The sequence below is a fragment of the Xenopus laevis genome, chromosome 7S (genome assembly GCF_017654675.1).
Source record: "Xenopus laevis strain J_2021 chromosome 7S, Xenopus_laevis_v10.1, whole genome shotgun sequence".
Lineage (NCBI taxonomy): Eukaryota > Metazoa > Chordata > Amphibia > Anura > Pipidae > Xenopus > Xenopus laevis.
Window position 1 is genome coordinate 110,115,007 of NC_054384.1, and position 23,109 is coordinate 110,138,115.

Genomic DNA, 23,109 nt, shown 5'->3' on the forward strand with positions numbered 1-23,109 from the left:
GGGGTCACCATCTTGTAACTTTGTTATACATCTTTGCAAGACCAAGACTGTGCACATGCTCAATGTGATCTGGGCTTCTTAGGGATTGTCATAAATGATCAAAACATCTCACATCCACAGTCCAAATGTGAGTCATGGAAACCATAATCCACCCCACTTATTATCCATTTGGTACATAAATGAACCCTCCATTACAAATCTTAAAATGAAGCAGGTTTGGGCGAGATTTCTGATGGGAGGAAAATATTGACGTTATTGCCATTGAGGGTCCTAATGAATTCTTTGTATGTCCTCTGGGGAGGAGAAGAAAATATAATCTGTGTAGCGGAGCCACAGGAGGACAAAGACCAGCACCCTGAAAAAACAAGTAGCCATAAATACGGGTGCAAGGTGCTCCCTAATTTGCATATGGGAGGGTAGTGAAATCACGTGACTTTTCGTCACAAAAGAAGATTTTCCCCCACTTTTTCCTTTCCTGCCCCTAATTTGCATATGCAAATTAGGATTCGGTTTGATATTCGGCCGAATCTTTCACCAAGGATTCTGGGATTCGGCCGAATCCCAAATAGTGGATTCGGTGCATCCCTAATAATCATTAAAGCTTTTCAACCCCAGGTCCCCCGTATACAATAAATATGGCACTTAATTAAGTCCCAATGGATGTGGAAAAAGCCGCTTCTTGTAACTTTAAGAGACAAATTTCTGGGTTTTAACCTAAAAATTCAGCTTGTGCAGAGAGCGATATTGTACTCATTACTCTAGCGATGCTGCCTCCCTTTGACCTGCGGGATTCATTGGTGGGGAGGAAAGGAGATTTCACCATCAGCATAGGAAGGGGTTCTTTACTGTAAGGGCAGTCAGGTTATGGGATTCCCTACCAAGAGAGGGGAATGAGTGATTCATTGGTGGGGAGGAAAGGAGATCTCACCATCAGCATAGGAAGGGGTTCTTTACTGTAAGGACAGTCAGGTTATGGGATTCCCTACCAAGAGAGGGGGAATTAGTGATTCATTGGTGGGGAGGAAAGGAGATCTCACCATCAGCATAGGAAGGGGTTCTTTACTGTAAGGGCAGTCAGGTTATGGGATTCCCTACCAAGAGAGGGGAATGAGTGATTCATTGGTGGGGAGGAAAGGAGATCTCACCATCAGCATAGGAAGGGGTTCTTTACTGTAAGGACAGTCAGGTTATGGGATTCCCTACCAAGAGAGGGGGGAATGAGAATTTTATTTGGAATTTCTCCACCTGCCATTCGATGGGCCCATAAGTACCAGCTAATACTTTGTTTTTCAATATCTTCTAACTTTACTTTTTTGTTAAACAATTACCAGAACTTTCTGCCAGACGTAGGAACAAAAGCCAAGGGGCTGCAGCAAATGGACCAATAACTGTGCAGCACATTCAGCTTTACAGGTGGCCAATGGCAGTGAATACATTTCCCAGCAGCCCCTGCTAACAACAAGGGAGACATCAGCAGATGAATGTGCTCACCCTGAGCCTGACCCCGTTTACTCACCGACCCCCCTGCACATTAGCCGCACATTTATTTGTGAGCCCCTAGAACAGCCCAGAGCCTGACAGTGATTTACCAAGCCTGGGGGGAGGGGAGTAATGTACAGGGGGAGCACAAGGGCAGGAGAGATATAATTACACATACCCCCCCACACCCCCATTCCTTGAGCCCCAGTGATGCCTATTGGTGCATTATATCATTGTACTGTATACCATGTGACATATATGATATATATATATATATATATTTCCTCCTCCCCCCGCATGTACCCCATTAAAACATGGGAGTCGTCAGTGCAAAAGGTTAAAGCCATAGGCTTTTTACTCTCTGACATCATAGAGTGACATCAGAGCGTGACATCAGAGAGCGACATAAGAGCGTGACATCACAGAGCGACATCAGAGAGTGACATAAGAGCGTGACATCAGAGAGTGACATCAGAGCATGACAACATGAGAGTGACATCAGAGCGTGACATCAGAGAGTGACATAAGAGCGTGACATCAGACAGTGACATCAGACAGTGACATCAGAGAGTGACATAAGAGCGTGACATCAGACAGTGACATCAGACAGTGACATCAGAGAGTGTCATCAGATGGGAGGACACATTATTCATCTCCCTCATGAGCCTCAGCTTCAAATGACGGTTTAGTGACCAGTGGGGAAAGTATGGGGGGGCAGCACCCACAGCTGTTGGGGGGGGGCAGGGAGTGCTGGTGGGGTACACAGATATATACGTTGCTATGGGAGTTGCACTTTTATATTAAATATCTGCCCTTCTATTAATATATTGATCTTATGGAATGTCCCCCAGGATCCCCCGCAGATACTGAGGAAATATTTGGCCAAGAGCAGATTTATTGGCTCCGCCTGGAAACACTGGCGCCTCCTGCTCATGCCCCAGTGAGCTTACACTTTATGGTCCCTATTACATTCCCATTAGTCGTTGCCCCGTGAGCTTTCAATATAAGGTCCCTATCATTTTCCCATCAGTCCCTGTCCCAGTGAGCTTACAATCTAAGATGCCTCATTAACATTAACATCACATTTACATACACTATGATCAATTTACTGAAAAGCTAATGAACTTACCTGTGCACATTTGGGGTGTGGGAGGAAACAGGAGATTATACACATTCTTCTCCTCTAAAAACCCTATACACCAAGCTGTGCAGATTCACTTTTGCCATTTTAGTTGGAATGTTCTGGGCACACAATAAGCTATACCCTCATACTGTACTGTCTAAGGGAATCAATATGGCACCTCCTCCTCCCTTATGTATAAATACAAATATACAGAGAAGGAATGTTCTGGACACACAATAAGCTATACCCTCATACTGTACTGTCTAAGGGAATCAATATGGCACCTCCTCCTCCCATATGTATAAATACAAATATACAGAGAAGGAATGTTCTGGGCACACAATAAGCTATACCCTCATACTGTACTGTCTAAGGGAATCAATATGGCACCTCCTCCTCCCATATGTATAAATACAAATATACAGAGAAGGAATGTTCTGGGCACACAATAAGCTATACCCTCATACTGTACTGTCTAAGGGAATCAATATGGCACCTCCTCCTCCCATATGTATAAATACAAATATACAGAGAAGGAATGTTATGGGCACACAATAAGCTATACCCTCATACTGTACTGTCTAAGGGAATCAATATGGCACCTCCTCCTCCCATATGTATAAATACAAATATACAGAGAAGGAATGTTCTGGGCATACAATAAGCTATACTCTCATACTGTACTGTCTAAGGGAATCAATATGGCACCTCCTCCTCCCATATGTATAAATACAAATATACAGAGAAGGAATGTTCTGGGCACACAATAAGCTATACCCTCATACTGTACTGTCTAAGGGAATCAATATGGCACCTCCTCCTCCCATATGTATAAATACAAATATACAGAGAAGGAATGTTCTGGGCACACAATAAGCTATACCCTCATACTGTACTGTCTAAGGGAATCAATATGGCACCTCCCTCCTCCCATATGTATAAATACAAATATACAGAGAAGGAATGTTCTGGGCACACAATAAGCTATACCCTCATACTGTACTGTCTAAGGGAATCAATATGGCACCTCCCTCCTCCCATATGTATAAATACAAATATACAGAGAAGGAATGTTCTGGGCACACAATAAGCTATACCCTCATACTGTACTGTCAGGGAATCAATATGGCACCTCCTCCTCCCATATGTATAAATACAAATATACAGAGAAGGAATGTTCTGGGCACACAATAAGCTAAACCCTCATACTGTACTGTCTAAGGGAATCAATATGGCACCTCCTCCTCCCATATGTATAAATACAAATATACAGAGAAGGAATGTTCTGGGCACACAATAAGATATACCCTCATACTGTACTGTGTAAGGGATAGAAGGGTTAATATAAATTTACTTGAAAGCAAACACAGGATAAAGCAGAACCTCTTGCTTTGCCCAAGGTGGGTGCAGCGGGCCGGTTGGCATATCAAGTGAACATGTTCTGTGCCAAGGGCAGGAGGGATGACCCCGTAGCTCACACTGTCTCAGGGTATCAGATCCAGTAAGAAAGCTGAGAGGAGTCGCTGTCCTCAGGTACCTGAGCGAATAAATAGACTATTCTATTGGTCCATGTCATCACTATGGCAACTGAAAGAGACAGCCCCGGGGCAGGTAAGTCTCCCGGCTGAGTGCTAGCTCACTAGGTGCTGTCCCACGAGCACTACCATGACTCTTCCCAAACTGCTGCTCCTTCTCACTCTACACCTCACGGCGATAATCGGTAAGTTTTATTCATATCAATGGGGGAAATGGGATCTTGTTGTGATTCCCGGAGGTCGGAATATTCATTTGCTGGGAGTTCCATCCAGCTACAACTCCCGGCATGCCCTGGTAGTCCTGGATATCCCCCGGGTAAGTTAGAGATAGAGGATTACAGCTGTATTAAAGGGGAACTTCTCCCCCCCCCAAAAAAATATGGAAACACTCCTGAATTCTCAGTAACTTTCCAACATACCATCAAAAATATTCTGTGATTTTCGGATTTTAAAGGGATGGTTCACCTTCAAGTCAACTGTTAATATATTATAGAATGGCTCATTCTAAGCAATTTTTCAATTTATTTTTTTAATAGTTTTGTTTAACTATTTACCTATTGCTTCTCACCCTTTTCAGCTTTCATATGGGGGTCACTGACCCCATCTAAAAAAACAAATGCCATCTAAGGCTACAAATGTATTGTTATTGCTACTTTTTATTCCTCATCTTTCTATTCAGGCCTCTCCTATTCATATTCCAGTCTCTTATTCAAATCAGTGCATGGTTGCTAGGGGAGTTTGGACCCTAGCAACCAGATGCCTGGAAAAAAACACAAATAATAAAAAAGGAAAACCAATTACAAATTGTCTCAGAATATCACTCTCTACATTGTACTAATAATTTATTTAAAAGTGAACAACCTCTTTAGAGATTTTTTTGGGATTTTAGCGCTTCTCTGTAGCAAATGGGGAAAAATACACCTTATCGATTTTATTTCATGGACTGTGACGTCTGGTTCCATTGCTCTGATCACTTCTTCCCTAATCACCTAACGAGCAGACGAGTTATTAATTAGCCGAGTGCATAATGTGTAATATCCACCGTGTAATATAGAGAGACTGTATCCCATAGGAACATTGATTTCTAGGAAATAAGCCAATCAGAAGCCCTGACACTATAATAATCCTTAATCAATAGGATGTCGATTACATCCTGGAGACCAGGAAATGCAGCTTCTTGCCCCAATTTCAGGCCTCGGCTGTAATGAAAAGCTATTAACCCCTTAATTACCATGGGCCAGACATCTCTCTATAAGAATAAATCTCTGGCTTCTTCCCTTGTCTATAGAATGTTAAACCCACAGCATTCATGGCACTTTTGGGCATTGTGCCCGTTACTATTGTACCCACAAACAAACCAGCCCAGGAGTCTTTCAATACGGTCGGGCAATTCACACGGAGTCACTGACCCCCCAGCAACCAAAAAGTAGTTTCAATTTCACGCTAGAAAGAAGCGTAACAGAAAAGGCAAATACTCAGAGTCAAGGAGAAAGTGCTGCTCCGATTACAAGATGTTTTATTTCCAGGCGAATTTTCACTTTAAAAAGGTATTTCACCTGAAAATTGTTTCCCCAACTGGAGGAGCTCACACTCTGAATGGGGAAACAAAAGCGACCTGCAAGGGACACTAGATATTGAGTAATACAGCATAGGACCAAATAGCATATTGTATGGTCCCTTATATATTTATATATAGTGATCATATCCCCTTATATATTTATATATAGTGATCATAATCCCCCTTATATATTTATATATAGGTGGATCATATCCCCTTATATTTTATATATAGTGATCATATCCCCCTTATATATTTATATAAGTGATCATATCCCTTATATATTTATATATAGTGATCATATCCCCTTATATATTTATATATAGTGATCATGATCCCCTTATATATTTATATATAGTGATCATATCCCCTTATATATTTATATATAGTGATCATATCCCCCTTATATATTTATATATAGTGATCATATCCCCTTATATAATTTATATATAGTGATCATATCCCTTATATATTATATATAGTGATCATATCCCCTTATATATTTATATATAGTGATCATATCCCCTTATATATTTATATATAGTGATCATATCCCCCTTATATATTTATATATAGTGATCATATCCCCTTATATATTTATATATAGTTGATCATATCCCCTTATATATTTATATATAGTGATCATATCCCTTTATATTTATATATAGTGATCATATCCCCCTTATATATTTATATATAGTGATCATATCCCTTAATATTATATATAGTGATCATATCCCCTTATATATTTATATATAGTGATCATATCCCTTATATATTATAATATAGTGATCATATCCCCTTATATATTTATATATAGTGATCATATCCCCCTTATATATTATATATAGAGATCATATCCCCTTATATATTAATATAGTGATAATTAGTAGTGATCAATCCCCTTATATATTTATATATAGTGATCCATATCCCCCTTATATATTTATATATAGTGATCATATCCCTTAATATATTTATATTATATGAATCATATCCCCTTATAATTATAAATATCCTTATATATTATTATATAGACATATCCCGCTTATATATTATATATAGTGATCAGATCCCCTATATATTTATATAGAGGTGATCATATCCCCTGATATATTTATATATAGGGATCATTATCCCCCTTAAAATCATATCCCCTATATATTATATATAGTGATCATATATCCTTATATATTTATATAGGTAAGTGATCATATCCCCTATACATATTATATATAGTGATCATATCCCCTTCTTATTTATATATAGTGATCATATCCCCTTTATATTTATATATAGTGATCATATCCCCCTTATATATTTATATATAGTGATCATATCCCCCTTATATATTTATATATAGTGATCATATCCCCCTTATATATTTAATTATAGAGATCATATCCCCTTATATATTTATATATAGTGATCATATCCCTTATATATTTATATATAGTTCCCTTTACCAACCCATTGTAAAGGGGAAGAATAACTCCTCCTCCAGTGAATCCCTTCCTGCTGGTGACTGCCATTGTTTACTACAGCCAAGTTTATTATCCTCAAGTGCCCCCAGGTTCTTCTCCATCAAAGATTCCACCATCTTAATCCGATTAAGTGGCTGCATATTTTAAATTCCCACGTGCATGACTTACATTCATTGATTGTGAATCTTATCAGCCACTTTGCCACCCAGATTTCTAGTGTTTCCAGATCTCTTGCAAGTAAGCCAACTCATGTCTTGTCCTCAAAAGTTCTGAGTTAATAATGAGTCGCCAAAATATTGTATATTTTTATGGACTCTACTTATCTGAGGTCAGTAGATCTAATACAGCATTATTTCTGGTTGGGTTATCAGGAATGTGTACAATTGTTAGTTAGCAATGGGCTTGGGCAATAAATAGAGATGTCGCGAACTGTTCGCCGGCGAACTTGTTCGCGCGAACATCGGGTGTTCGCGCTCGCCGGAAGTTCGCGAACGTCGCGCGACGTTCGCCATTTGGGTTCGCCATTGTTGGCGCTTTTTTTTGCCCTCTCACCCCAGACCAGCAGGTACATGGCAGCCAATCAGGAAGCTCTCCCCTGGACCACTCCCCTTCCCTATAAAAACCGAAGCCCTGCAGCGTTTTTTCACTCTGCCTGTGTGTGCTGAAGAGATAGTGTAGGGAGAGAGCTGCTGCCTGTTAGTGATTTCAGGGACAGTTGAAAGTTTGCTGGCTAGTAATCGTTTTGATACTGCTCTGTTATTGGAGGGACAGAAGTCTGCAGGGGTTTGAGGGACATTTTAGCTTAGGTAGCTTTGCTGGCTAGTAATCTACCTTCTACTGCAGTGCTCTGTATGTAGCTGCAGTGGGCAGCTGTCCTGCTTCTGATCTCATCTGCTGACTGCTGCAATAACAGTAGTCCTTGTAAGGACTGCTTTTATTTATTTTTTTGTTGTTTTACTACTACTACTACTACTACTATAAGAGCCCAGTGCTATTAGTCTAGCAGTGTTGGGGAGTGGGACTGGTGTGCTAATCTGCTGCTCCTAGTAGTTCAGCAGCACCAACTTTAATTTTTTTTTTTTAATATTCATTTTTTTTTATTTTACTTTTTTTATTTTACTACCGCTGTAGTAGTGTATAAGTTGACCTTTTAGGCATTATTTGCCCTGTAGGCATTATTTGCACACTGTTTTCTTCAACCCGCCATCGAGCTGTGTGACCTTGTTCACATTCTGTCTAAATATCCATAATATTACCGTCTCCAGAAAAAACACCGGAGTCACTTTTTTCAAGCAGCCATAATATATTTTACGTAATCCGTATCCACCGCTGTAGTAGTGTATACGTTGGCCTTGTAGGCATTATTTGCACACTGTTTTCTTCAACCCGCCATCGAGCTGTGTGACCTTGTTCCCATTCTGTCTAAATATCCATAATATTACCGTCTCCAGAAAAAACACCGGAGTCACTTTTTTCAAGCAGCATTCATATATTTTACGTAATCCGTATCCACCGCTGTAGTAGTGTATACGTTGGCCTTGTAGGCATTATTTGCACACTGTTTTCTTCAACCCGCCATCGAGCTGTGTGACCTTGTTCCCATTCTGTCTAAATATCCATAATATTACCGTCTCCAGAAAAAACACCGGAGTCACTTTTTTTGGCAAAAAATGACTATTTTCAGCATTTATGTGGCATATTTTTTCTGGCAACTGTGCTTCAGTGGCTGCAACCAAAAAAACTGGGCAAACAATGTCTACAAGGTCAACGTATGGCGAAAAATGACTATTTTCAGCATTTATATGGCATATTTTTTCTGGCAACTGTGCTTCAGTGGCTGCGTCCAAAAAAACTGGGCAAACAATGCCTACAAGGTCAACGTATGGCAGTTGTTTAAAGAGAACAGTAGATTACTAGCCAGCAAAGCTACCTAAGCTAAAATGTCCCTCAAATCCCTGCAGACTTCTGTCCCTCCAATACAGAGCAGTATCAAGCAGATTACTAGCCAGCAAACTTACTATCATCTGTCCCTGAAATCACTAACAGCTCTCCCCCTACACTATCTCTTCCAAGCACACACAGGCAGATTTTTCAGATACATTTTTGCCCTTGATCCCCCTCTGGCATGCCACTGTCCAGGTCGTTGCACCCTTTAAACAACTTTAAAATCATTTTTCTGGCCAGAAATGTCTTTTCTAGATGTTAAAGTTCGCCTTCCCATTGAAGTCTATGGGGTTCGCGAACCGTTCGCGAACCGCTCGCGTTTTTGCGCAAGTTCGCGAATATGTTCGCGAACTTTTTTTCCGACGTTCGCTACATCCCTAGCAATAAACAACCTCACCTTTCTTCTTCCAGTGATATAGAGGTTTTTTTATACATTAATCCCAAACTGAGTGAATCTGATCCCAGAAGAGCAAAAGGCAATGCCTTACCTTCCGCTCAGCCTCCCCTCTGCCCAACCCCAATTATTCTTGAGCCAACTGTTGTCTGGAACTGGACCAACTGAGTATCTTTCTTTAGGGCCAAGCCTGTGGCAATGTCAATAACTCCGCACAGGAGGCCCACCTTAAAATGTTCTTTTAGTGTGATTGTAGGATAATGATAATTGTAGGATAATGAAAAGCAACTGCATTCCTGGTAACAATTCCAAATTCAGCAGTACCTGGTCCCTGGTGCACCTGTGTTTGTTCCAATTCACTCTATGACATATAATATTGGTGGTTCTGTTTGTACCTGCCTGGCCCAGCTCTATAAATGACTTATGGAATGAGACATCACTTCTCCTGTACAGTGTTTTCGGAATTCCTGGAAAATCAGAGGGTTTTGCTCCAGTTCCCTCATGTCTATTTCCAGGAATCCGTAGGGCGACGGCATCATAAAAAAAGGTAAATGAATTGGACTGCAGAGAGTTCTGGGAGCAGCTCTGGGAGATCCAATCAGCAATTGCATTCTTGTTCATCCATCGTTGCTCTCAAAGGAAACAAAACAAAGGGTATGAAATACTACAGGACCCCCCCAAAGGAGTAAATATAGGAATTTCTTAGAGGGGAGATCAGTTCTTGTGTCCCATTGTCACCCCAATGTCATGTTATTTTTATTTCTCCTTTTTAGGTAAATTCCAAGGGCATAGCTTGTAATAACTGTTTTTGTCCTGCCCTGAGGGAACGTGTTTCTCAGCACATGGGGGTCTGACTGCTTCCCCCCCGTCACATGATAATCAGGGGATTATTATCATATTTTGGGGGTACAGTGAGTAGGGCAGACATGTTTAATGGATTTAAAGGGCATGTAAAGACAAAAAAATAAAATCCCATTTTTACTTTCTTTAATGAAAAAGAAATCTATCTCCAATATACTTTAATTAAAAAATGTTTTTATAAGAAACCTGACTGTATGCAGAGAAATTCCCCCTTCGTTTTTCTTGCTTTGACTGCTGTGGAAAGGAAACTTCAGATGGTCCCTAACTGCTCTGCAGGAAATGATCATACTTTCAAACAGCAGGGGGAGCCCCCACCTTACTTCCCTGACCTTGAGCAGCTTTGTTTGTTTCCCTGTAGAGCAGCTGGTGACTGTGTACAGATTTGGATCCACAGACCCAGTGCAGTCTGTATATTCTGATTATTAATCAGTCTTGTTGCATCTGCTTCTATTGCAGATATTATTTGAATTGTGCTGTTTTGATAATTTATGATGACCTCTAAGCTTAACCTCCCAACTGAAGCCCAGACCACACTGAGCATGTGCAAGGTCTTAGTCTTGCAAAGATGTATAACAAAGTTACAAGATGGTGACCCCCTGTGGCCAACTTTAAAAATATAAATAATTTGTTTGATTAGCCTTGTGGTGCAGTAAGTTCATGTTTATGGTTAGTGTACAAAATACAGCATTTCTAGCCTTATTCTATTTTACACTTTACTTCCCCTTTAATTAAAATGAGAAGAGACCCAAGATAAGAGATTGGGTGCAGGCACATTTATCAGTTTATAGAGGGTACTGGAAACCATATGAACTGGTTGGCTCCCCATGTGAGGAAATAAACAGAAAGACTAATATGAGGACTAGATATGGGACCCAACAAAGAGAGGTAAGGGAGAAGATCAGGCTTCATCATAGCAGACCCAGAAAGAGAAATTAGAAAGGTAAGAGCAAAGCCAGGACTGGACAGAGCTCTGAAGGCCAAGAGAATGGAGGGACTGGAGGAGGAGAAGATGATTAACTCAAAAGCTGCTGAGATATAAAGAAGTAGTTCTATGGGGAAATGGTTTTTGACTTAATGAAGATACCAGGTCTTTGGTGGGTTGGATTAGAGATTATGTGGGCAAAATACCTACTGAAGGGAGACAAACAAAGTGTAATCAGAGAGAAAGCAGATCAGTTGGTTATATTTTAGCTACTCATGTAATGTAAAGATAGAGGAAAGAAAAGAGAAGGGTCAGGAGAGGGTTGAATTAGTGTGGAGAAAAAAGTCCATGTTTTCATTTGAAGAGGAAGAGTCCAGTCAAGGGGAATTATTGGCTTAGAGCTTTGATTAGTCATGAGCTGGGATTGCGGAGAAGTTTGGAAGGAATGGGATAGACATGGAAGGAAACCAGATCTTTTAGACTTTATTTTCCAAAAACAGGGGAGAAAGAAAGCAGATTGGTGAGGGTTTAGGGGTGGAGGTGAAGGTATAGGGGGGATCATGCTGAGCCAAGTCCTTTCTGAAAGGTTGGGTTTGCTCAGCAACATCATGAGCAGAGGTCAGTGGGATATTGGTAGTAAAAAGCTTTGGTGAGAAGAGGTGGAGGTAGTGAAACAGAGTTGGCTTGTTTGGCCAAACCAATGCTGGTGTTACAGGAGATAAGAAAATATTTGTATCTCTGGATGGACCAGCGGTCTGATATGAACATGACAACATATGGATAGTTCTGATTTGAGTTGTGTGCCAAGGCTGGGGGTGTTTGGGAACTGAGCTTCAGGACATTGCAGGAACAAGCTCATTAGAAGCAGTGATGGCTATTACAGACAAAGAGAAATTAGGATGAAGATGGTGGAGATGAGTAAAGTGAGTCAAAAGAAGAGGATCGAAGGGGTTGTGCAGACAGTGAGATACTGTTGGGCTGCTATGGGAGTTCATTAATCATGGGTAATAACTCATTTATTTATATTTGTTTTTCAAGCTAGAGCCGAGCTTTCCTGTTCCCCCACCAAGACCCAATTCCTTGTTGACCTTCTGTGTTTTGTAGCTGAGGGGCAGGACCCCAGGGAGCGCATCATCGGAGGCTACATTTTATCCCCATATTCCGCCCGGTACCTGGTGTCTCTGAAGAGAAGCTCCAGCATTCACTTCTGCGGGGGTTCCCTGGTCAGCAGATTCTGGGTCCTTACAGCCGCCCACTGCAAAACTGAGTAAGAAACATAAGATTCTAAATTATTATCAGCTGTAAATCTATTGAAACCCATTTGTATTACCCCCATTAGGAACCCCTATTAGTAGATCCCCCTGAGTGGCCTTGCACTTGTATTCTGGGCAACACTATATTACAATTCTGTGTTGATTGATTCACCCCACAGACAGAACCAGATGTTCATTGTCGCTGGTGAATATTCACTGTCAGTCTTTGAGGGCACTGAGCAGATCTTCCGCCCAGTTCGGATGGTACAGCATCCAGATTATAGTTCAACTTCCAAGAATGCTGATATAATGATGATAAAGGTGAGTGCACAGTTTATGGCTGAGATTCTATCTGTATAACAGAACATTCTGTCCCAGTGGCTGCACAGATCCTATCTGATCCCCATTGTAAGCAGCAGTCCTGTCCTGCTTTATGGCAGCTGAGATTCTAGCTATCTGTATAACAGAACATTCTGTCCCAGTGGCTGCACAGATCCTATCTGATCCCCATTGTAAGCAGCAGTCCTGTCCTGCTTTATGGCAGCTGAGATTCTAGCTATCTGTATAACAGAGCATTCTGTCCCAGTGGCTGCACAGATCCTATCTGATCCCCATTGTAAGCAGCAGTCCTGTCCTGCTTTATGGCAGCTGAGATTCTAGCTATCTGTATAACAGAACATTCTGTCCCAGTGGCTGCACAGATCCTATCTGATCCCCATTGTAAGCAACAGTCCTGTCCTGCTTTATGGCAGCTGAGATTCTAGCTATCTGTATAACAGAACATTCTGTCCCAGTGGCTGCACAGATCCTATCTGATCCCCATTGTAAGCAGCAGTCCTGTCCTGCTTTATGGCAGCTGAGATTCTAGCTATCTGTATAACAGAGCATTCTGTCCCAGTGGCTGCACAGATCCTATCTGATCCCCATTGTAAGCAGCAGTCCTGTCCTGCTTTATGGCAGCTGAGATTCTAGCTATCTGTATAACAGAACATTCTGTCCCAGTGGCTTTACAGATCCTATCTGATCCCCATTGTAAGCAGCAGTCCTGTCCTGCTTTATGGCAGCTGAGATTCTAGCTATCTGTATAACAGAACATTCTGTCCCAGTGGCTGCACAGATCCTATCTGATCCCCATTGTAAGCAGCAGTCCTGTCCTGCTTTATGGCAGCTGAGATTCTAGCTATCTGTATAACAGAACATTCTGTCCCAGTGGCTGCACAGATCCTATCTGATCCCCATTGTAAGCAGCAGTCCTGTCCTGCTTTATGGCAGCTGAGATTCTAGCTATCTGTATAACAGAGCATTCTGTCCCAGTGGCTGCACAGATCCTATCTGATCCCCATTGTAAGCAGCAGTCCTGTCCTGCTTTATGGCAGCTGAGATTCTAGCTATCTGTATAACAGAACATTCTGTCCCAGTGGCTGCACAGATCCTATCTGATCCCCATTGTAAGCAGCAGTCCTGTCCTGCTTTATGGCAGCTGAGATTCTAGCTATCTGTATAACAGAACATTCTGTCCCAGTGGCTTTACAGATCCTATCTGATCCCCATTGTAAGCAGCAGTCCTGTCCTGCTTTATGGCAGCTGAGATTCTAGCTATCTGTATAACAGAACATTCTGTCCCAGTGGCTGCACAGATCCTATCTGATCCCCATTGTAAGCAGCAGTCCTGTCCTGCTTTATGGCAGCTGAGATTCTAGCTATCTGTATAACAGAACATTCTGTCCCAGTGGCTGCACAGATCCTATCTGATCCCCATTGTAAGCAGCAGTCCTGTCCTGCTTTATGGCAGCTGAGATTCTAGCTATCTGTATAACAGAACATTCTGTCCCAGTGGCTTTACAGATCCTATCTGATCCCCATTGTAAGCAGCAGTCCTGTCCTGCTTTATGGCAGCTGAGATTCTAGCTATCTGTATAACAGAACATTCTGTCCCAGTGGCTGCACAGATCCTATCCGAGTCCTGCCCTGTCTTGCAGCTAAATCGCCCAGCATTGTACAACGCCTTTGTGTCTGTAGTGCCATTGCCCCTGCAGGGGGTAGCTCCGGCTGAAGGTCGTTTGTGCCAAGTTTCCGGCTGGGGATTCACCAGCACCATTGGAGGGAGGCCCTCGGATACCCTGAGAAGTGTAAAACTACCCATAGTGCCCATGAGAAAATGTAACAGCTCCGCCTCCTACGCTGGACACATCACAAGCAACATGATCTGTGCCGGCTTCACGGCTGGAGGAAAAGATGCCTGTCAGGTGGGTTTTATACTAGGGACCCTGGGCCCTAGTGCCAGTCACATTCCCTGCACCCCTTATAATAACACCACTACTTTAGGAACCCAGTGGAAGATTAACCCCTGATGTCCTTTAATCAATACTGTGGTTTCCCTGTTGTTCTTTTGTAGGGAGACTCTGGGGGGCCCCTGGTGTGCGATGGGAAAGTCTATGGAATTGTATCCTGGGGTCACAGCTGTGCAAACCCCAAATACCCCGGTGTATATACGGCAGTGGCCAACTTCCAGAGATGGATCTACAGGACAATCGTTTAAGAGAACCTCAAGCAAATTCAGTTTCTCGCCTCCTAGTTGTCTTGTGCCCTAAATCGTGGTCCCCACCAGCCTCGGCCAAAGGTGCAGCCGAAAACGGGACTGGGAAACTGCGCCCACCAGGAATACATTAACCCTACCTGCAAATACTGAATGTGCTGTAACTGTGTATTTGCCAATTGTGCTGGGATGACTTGTTCTGTTTGTCTGTCCGTATGTACTCAAGAAACCAGAACATGGTGCTTCAATCATTGCCGCCGAAAAATGTATCTGTCTGTCCCTTTCTACGGTCAGACTGTAGAAAGGGACAGACAGACACAATGACAGTTACACATAACTATTAGACAAATGTTAATATTGGGGTATATTTCCCCTTGAGATTGGAGTGATAAAGCCAATAAACACAGGGAAGAAGATTATTTCTCAAATAAGTATTTCATTACCTTTATTCCTATCTCTTTAGCCCAAATGTGTGAATGATTTAGGGGCTGTCCTGCCTCTGATCTTTCTGTTCCCTTCTCTGCAGACCTGTCTTTCTCTAGAGCAACTCAATAAACCTGAGAATGCAAATGTTTCTGATATTGGATAGAGAATAAATGGTTTCTTAATTGGATTCTGCCTGCCTGGATAACTTGTGGGCCACTAGATGGGCCAGCTGCTGGTTAAATGAATGCAAGCATTTGATTGGTTGCCATGGGTTACTACCCAGGGGCCAATCTTTATAAATGAGCCCCAGTGGTAGAATTTTATTTCTAATGATTTCCAATGACTCCTAAGGTTAGCTCAGAGCCTACTGAGCATGTGCAGAGCCAATGACACACTAAAGATGCCTAACAAGGTCCAAGATGGGGATCTCCTTGGGGCAACGTGAATCATAACTGTTATAGGGTTGCTGAACCTCTGGGCTGGTACAGTAGGTACAGTATATAAAATTCAGCATTTCTCCTTTCAGTAGAGATGGTGCCTAGAGGTTTCAGTTGTTGTACTAATATAATATAGCAGTGGTCCCCAACCAGTGGCTCATGAGGAACATGTTTATCTCCAACCCCTTGGATGTTGCTCCCAGTGGCCTCAAAGCAGGAGCTTATTTTTGAATTCCTGGCTTGGAGGCAAATTTTGGTTGTATAAAAACCAGGTGCACTGCCAAACAGAACCCCCTGTAGCTGCCAGTCCACATAGGGGCTACCAATAGCCAATCACAGCCCATCATTTCTGTCCCCAGGAACTTTTCGTTGCTCTGCACCTGTTTTTTTTTACTAGTGATGAGCGAATCTTTTCGCTACACTGTGGCAAAAATTTGCCACAACAAAAAAGTTGCCAAGATAAAAAATGTCACAGAGACAAAAAAGTTGCCATAGGAAAAACTCTCATTGACTTTAATGCATCTGGAGGGAGAAAAAAGTTGCGTAAAAATTGTCTTGCATAAAAAATTTTTGCCATCTATTGCCTTCAACGCATTTCGCTCATTTTTCGTTCTTCTACAATTTTTTTTAAGTTTATTTGTTCATCACTTACATTTGAATGTGGCTCAGGGGTAAAAAAAAAAAGGTTGGGAGCTCTCTATTATACTAATATACTTTGTATGCTGTTCACACAACTGCCTAGTTTGTATTCAGACTAGTGATGAGCGAATTTGTCCTACTTGCGAAAAGTTTCACTTACGCGTCAATTTTGATGCCCGCAACAATTAGACGCGCGCCTATTTTGTCCAAATGCATTTAAGTCAATGGGTGTCCGAATAATTTTAATGCCCCGAAATGTGGAAATTTGATGCAAATTGGCAAATTTATTCGCCCATCACTAATGGGGAAACGTTGGAAGGCTCTCCATATATGTTAGCCTTTAAAGAGGTGGTCCACCTTAAGGTTGTCTTTTAGTATATTATAGAATAGCCTATTCTAAGCAACTTTTCAATTGATCTTCATTATTTATTTTTTATAGTTTTTTTTTTTTAAGTATTTGCCTTCTTCTTCTCCTGACTCTTTCCAGCTTTCAAATGGGGGGTCACTGACCCCATCTAGAAAAAAAATGCTCTCTAAGTCTACAATGTATTGTTATTACTACTTTTCATTAATATTTATATTTAGGTTTCTCCTATTCATATTCTCCTATTCCAGTCTCTTATTCGAATCAATGCATGGTTGCTAGGGGAATTAGGACGCTAACAACCAGATGGCTGAAATTGCAAACTGGAGAGCTGCTGAATAAAACACGAAATAAGTAGTGATGGGCGAATTTATTCGCCAGGCGCGAATTCGCGGCGAATGTGCGCGTTTCGCCGCCAGCGAATAAATTCGCGAATCGCCAGCGAAAATTCACGTCAAAAAATTCGCCGGCGTCAAAAAATTCGCCGGCGTCAAAAATTTTTTTTCGTAAAACGGACGCCGGCGCAAAAAACGGGCGCCGGCGTCGAAAAAACGGTCGCCAGCGTCACAAACGGGCGCCGGCGTCAAAAACGTCGTTTTTGACGCCGGTGCCGTTTCGCGAATTTTTCGCCGTTTCGCGAATTTCGCGCGAAATTCGCGAATTTTTCGGCGAATCGAAACGGCGCAAATTCGCCCATCACTAGAAATAAGTCAAAAACCACAAAAAATTAAAACCAATTGCAAATTGTCTCAGAATATCCCTCTCTACATCATACTAACAGTTAACTCAAAGGTGAACAACCCCCTTTAAAGCACCTGAGCAGGTACCAGTCCAGCTGATTTAGCAGCCCCAGGCCCATCATGTGTAACACCCCCACTCAGGCACATTACATACAATCCCTTGTAACATCATCAGAGCTAAGTGCTCACATCCAGGCCTGGAACTGGGGGAAGGGAACAGAGGCACGTGCCACAGGTAAATGAGGAGAAGGAAGGTGATTGGCTGGGGAGGAAAAGCCCTGAGTGGATGAAGAGGATGGTTGAGGACCATTTGATTGGTGTGATGTTTAGGTGAGAGGGGCAGGCAGGGTTCCAGGCCAAACAGTTTTTGCGGGTAACCCATGGGTACCTGACCCGCTGCAACAATAGTTGACTTGGATCGGTCTACAACAGAAGAAAGAGATGGACAATGAGCCAAGGTGGCATTTGTGGGAAGTTGACTTTTATTAGAGAACTCCTCTGAGTTTATTATACTGGCATGTCTGGGGTCTAAATGATCTATTTTATATAGTGATTATACTAACTCCTCTGAGTTTATTATACTGGCATGTCTGGGGTCTAAATGATCTATTTTATATAGTGATTATACTAACTCCTCTGAGTTTATTATACTGGCATGTCTGGGGTCTAAATGATCTATTTTATATAGTGATTATACTAACTCCTCTGAGTTTATTATACTGACATGTCTGGGGTCTAAATGATCTATTTTATTTTGTGATTATACTAACTCCTCTAAATTTATTATACTGGCATGTCTGGGGTCTAAATGATTTATTTTATATAGTGATTATACTAACTCCTCTGAGTTTATTATACTGACATGTCTGGGGTCTAAATAATCTATTTTTATAAGTGATTAAACTTCTCTGAGTTTATTATGCTTCTTATCCATTTTCTATAGTAATTATACTGACATGTCTGGGTTATGTTTTCAGTACTAAATTGATTTCCTACAAATGTGTCTCCTACTTATTCTATACAGATTTAGTCGAGTATAACAGGTTGGTTTTGCTTGATGACTTTGCCTCCCCCTCCACTCATTCTGCAGACACCCATAGTCCCTGCCTATACCCCGAGCTCAAGGAGGGGGAAATTCCAGACATGAAATATTCACAACCTACTGACATCCCGGGGCCACAGCCCTGATGCAATTTGCCGTATGCTGCACCTCCGGGGAAGGTCACCTTAAATGCACCCGTCTGTTACAGAAGGAAATACTCCCTGCAACTTTGCAGTTGGTCTTCATTTGTTTAACGTTTGCATTAAAAACCACAAATTAACCCTCAAGGGACTTTCTGTAGGTTTCAGATAGGAATAGAGATCCAAAGAAAGAAAGGTACTTTGTGTATTATACATACTTGGAGCAGGGAAGATACTTTGTATACTACTCACCATGGACTGGAGCAGCTCAAGGCCAGTAATGATACAGAGTTTACTACTCATCACATGTCATGTCAGGTTACACAGGGGCCCCATGAGCCACTATCAGGTTACACAGGGGCCCAATGAGCTAATGTCAGGTTACACAGGGGCCCCAATAGCCAATATCAGGTTACACAGGGGCCCCATGAGCCACTACCAGGTTACACAGGGGCCCAAAGAGCCAATATCAGGTTACACAGGGGCCCAATGAGCCAATGTCAGGTTACACAGGGGCCCAATGAGCCAATGTCAGGTTACACAGGGGCCCCATGAGCCAATGTCAGGTTACACAGGGGCCCCATGAGCCAATGTCAGGTTACACAGGGGCCCCATGAGCCACTACCAGGTTACACAGGGGCCCAATGAGCCAATGTCAGGTTACACAGGGGCCCCATGAGCCAATGTCAGGTTACACAGGGGCCTCTTCCTTTCACAAGCACCACTAGTGAGCAGTATAACCCCCACAAGTCATTGAATTCAACCCTTGAACCGCTAGTAGGTTTGTGTTGTCATTACTTCTCTCCCCATTATTGAGCTCGTTAGTGTGTAGACAACATATATATATATTTCAACATAACTGGTACCGGAACCGAATTAATTTAAATGACACCCGGATGCTGGGAAATTGCCATATTTATCGGCTGCGCACTATTTCTATGGTAACCAAACGTCTGAAATTTGAAGTCACATCAGTAACTTTAGAAAGTTGCCATGGAGACAGCAGTTGCAGCAGCAGCAGGAGTGATACGTACAGAACCCTGTTATTTATTGTCCATTCCCACGTACAGAGACTGGGCAGCTCCATGTCACACCTGCTTTTAGTATGTTATATAAGCAACTTTTCAATTGGTCTTCATTATTTTTTTTATAGTTTTTGAATTATTTGCCTTCTTCTTCTGACTCTTCAAAAACAGATATTATTTGACTTGTGCTCTTTTGATGATTTATGATGATCCCTAAGCAGCCCAGACCACACTGAGCATGTGCACAGTCTTGGTCTTGCAAAGATATATAACAAAGTTACAAGATGGTGACCCCCTGTAGCCAACTTTGAAAGCATAAATCATTTGTTTGATTAGACTTGTGGTGCAGTAAGTTCATGTTTATGTTTATTATACAAAATACAGCATTTCTAGCCTTATTCTATTTTAGACTTTACTTCCCCTGATATCATGTGCTTATTAATCGCATTCAGGAACGACCATGAGAAAATCATCCCCCAGAGGAGCAACACCTGTCCCCTTTGACCTGGCATCTGAAGATCCCAGGGAATTGGGGGTGTCGGTGAGGTTCTCCGGCCTTTGGAAGCTGTGGATCTGGAGACGATTTATGAGAAGTTCCACCACTTGGTCCAGTCCTTGTCCAATGTTCTTGGCCGGGGAGCGGCCCAAGGGGGTGCAGGAGACAGAGGAAATGCTGAAAATCGGGGCAACAATCACAGGTGTCGGGGAGTTAGTTCTGGACAACAAAACCATCAAACTGCAGCCGCCCAAGGACGGATGTTGTTCAGGAGAAAGAGGCTGATGTTCTTCTGCTTAGGAATAAAATTAGAAACCTTTCTCACATCTTTCCTAAGCAGAAGAACATCAGCCTCTTTCTTTCTCCTGACAACTTCCTTGACTACTTGGTGGTCAGACTGGTGGGAAACTGACCAGCAGGTGGCGCTGTTGTAACAAAATTCATTCATATTAACAGCACATGTATCCCTTAATATCTTGGAATAGAAAAAAAAAATAATGAATGTAAATGATAAAAGTGCTTAGAATAGCCCCCTCATCCATTTTACATTGACTTATTTAAAAGGTTTACTTATCCTTTAAGGAGTCAAGGGCCCGACAGAGGGCCCAGCAGGAGCCGCAGAACGAGGAGCAAGTGCAGAACCCCTGCTCCATCTGTCTCAGCAAGGAAAAGTCCTGGAAGTCTTCCTGGAGTGCGACCACATCTGTTCCTGCCAAAGCTGCTACCAGGCTCTCCCCAACAAGTAGGGGGTCCCCTTAAACTTCTGCCCTGTCTGTGGTCTCACATGATCTGCGCACTCTGAAGTCACCCCTTTCTAGGAAAAATACCAAAGAAAATGAGCTGGTGGGAAGCTTGAACTGAAGGTCCAGGTGAAGGTGATGAAGTGCTCAATGGTGCCACAGCAAAACCTAAGGCAAAGCAAAACTACTTTCTTGCCCTTCAGTCACAGGATTGAGCTGCTGTAGGTTCTATAAAGGTTCTATAAATAATGGACATCTGGGAAGGGGCAGGTTTAGAAACACAGGCGCAGATCAGATACTGATTTCATTGATTACATCCGCGGTTGCCATTGGTTACTGCAATGGAGCAGTTGGGTCGTTCTGAATCAATCGTCTTTCGTTTCTGCCCCTGGAAATGAACAAGAGTTCAGTCTCTCTCTTTAGGATGCTGGGAGTTGTACTCCTTTCACCCCGTGTTGGTGGCCAAATAATTAACTGTAATAATAATAATTATTAACTAATAATAATAATTAATAAACAATGAATAACTGCAATAATGTCATAAATATTTCTCCTATAAAAAGCGAAATAAATCTATTTTTGAAATAGTTTCAGAACATTCATATTCAAGGAATTTGTTTTTTTTTTTTAAATCTGATTAGACAGGGACACTGTGATTTATCAGAAGCTGATGGATAAAGGTTTCCTATTTACCCAACACATTCCCCTGGGGGTGATACTTGCTCTTTCCATAACAAATTGTACCGCAAAAGTGAAAGATTGCAGTACATAAAGCTGCCAGCAGAGGGTGCATGTGTCATTCCATAGGCACAAAGTAGTAAAACACATTTTGGATATACTGACCTCTAGTGGTAATTTGTTTATTGCTAAAGGGGCTGCAGCTGGAACCCAGGTCTCTGTGCGAAAGAATTGTCTCATTGGTATCATTAATTATAATTGTTTATAACCTTTACAAAGGGCTCTTACTGACGAGCGTTTTTACCTGCGTTCCGTTTTTCTGCGTTCAGCCGCAGGGGAGCGCAGGAATAGACGCATTCGGTTTTTTCCAATGGGGCTGTACTCACACAGGCACGTGTAGGCGCCGAACGCAGGTTGAGAGGCAACAAGCTGCATTTTTCCTGCGTTCTGCGCCTACACGCGCCTGTGTGAGTACAGCCCCATTGGAAAAAACCGAATGCGTCTATTCCTGCTCTATCAGCCCTGGGTTTTCATTGGAGACAATTTACCTGTCGGGCCCTGCCCCCTGGGGATCCCTGGGACTGACAGGGGAACTGCACACAAATTTGTTTTCTTTTGTTTTGCTTTATGAAATCAAGTGTAATTCTTAAAAGCTGAAAAAGGAGAAATGACACAGATAAAGATAATCTCTGTGCTATACAATGGGATTCTTCAGTACTTATCTGATATCTACTGTGTATCCTGTGCTTGAATGGCTGCCCCCATGGCTACACAGCAGCTTGTTTATATAAACTATAGTAGTACTTATCTGTTATCTACAGTGTATTCTGTGCTTGAATGGCTGCCCCATGGCTACACAGCAGCTTGTTTATATAAACTATAGTAGTACTTATCTGTTATCTACTGTGTCTCCTGTGCTTGAATGGCTGCCCCCATGGCTACACAGCAGCTTGTTTATATAAACTATAGTAGTACTTATCTGTTATCTACTGTGTATCCTGTGCTTGAATGGCTGCCCCCATGGCTACACAGCAGCTTGTTTATATAAACTATAGTAGTACTTATCTGTTATCTACTGTGTATCCTGTGCTTGAATGGCTGCCCCCATGGCTACACAGCAGCTTGTTTATATAAACTATAGTAGTACTTATCTGTTATCTACTGTGTATCCTGTGCTTGAATGGCTGCCCCATGGCTACACAGCAGCTTTTTTATATAAACTATAGTAGTACTAATCTGTTATCTACTGTGTATCCTGTGCTTCAATGGCTGCCCCCATGGTTACACAGCAGC

At 42.0% G+C, this 23,109-nt stretch overlaps 1 protein-coding gene and 1 pseudogene across 1 annotated transcript; both read left to right on the forward strand.

Moving 5' to 3' along the window:
* Window positions 1-4,267: 4,267 nt before the first annotated feature.
* On the forward strand, window positions 4,268-15,668 carry LOC108697877 (anionic trypsin). Its single transcript, XM_041570659.1, has 4 exons — window positions 4,268-4,322; window positions 12,405-12,567; window positions 14,487-14,799; window positions 14,949-15,668. Exons 1-4 carry the CDS (start codon window positions 4,268-4,270, stop codon window positions 15,090-15,092), a joined length of 675 nt encoding a protein of 224 aa, XP_041426593.1. The 3' UTR covers window positions 15,093-15,668.
* A 2,322-nt stretch (window positions 15,669-17,990) lies between these two features.
* LOC108697285 lies at window positions 17,991-21,144 on the forward strand (annotated as a pseudogene).
* Window positions 21,145-23,109: the final 1,965 nt, after the last annotated feature.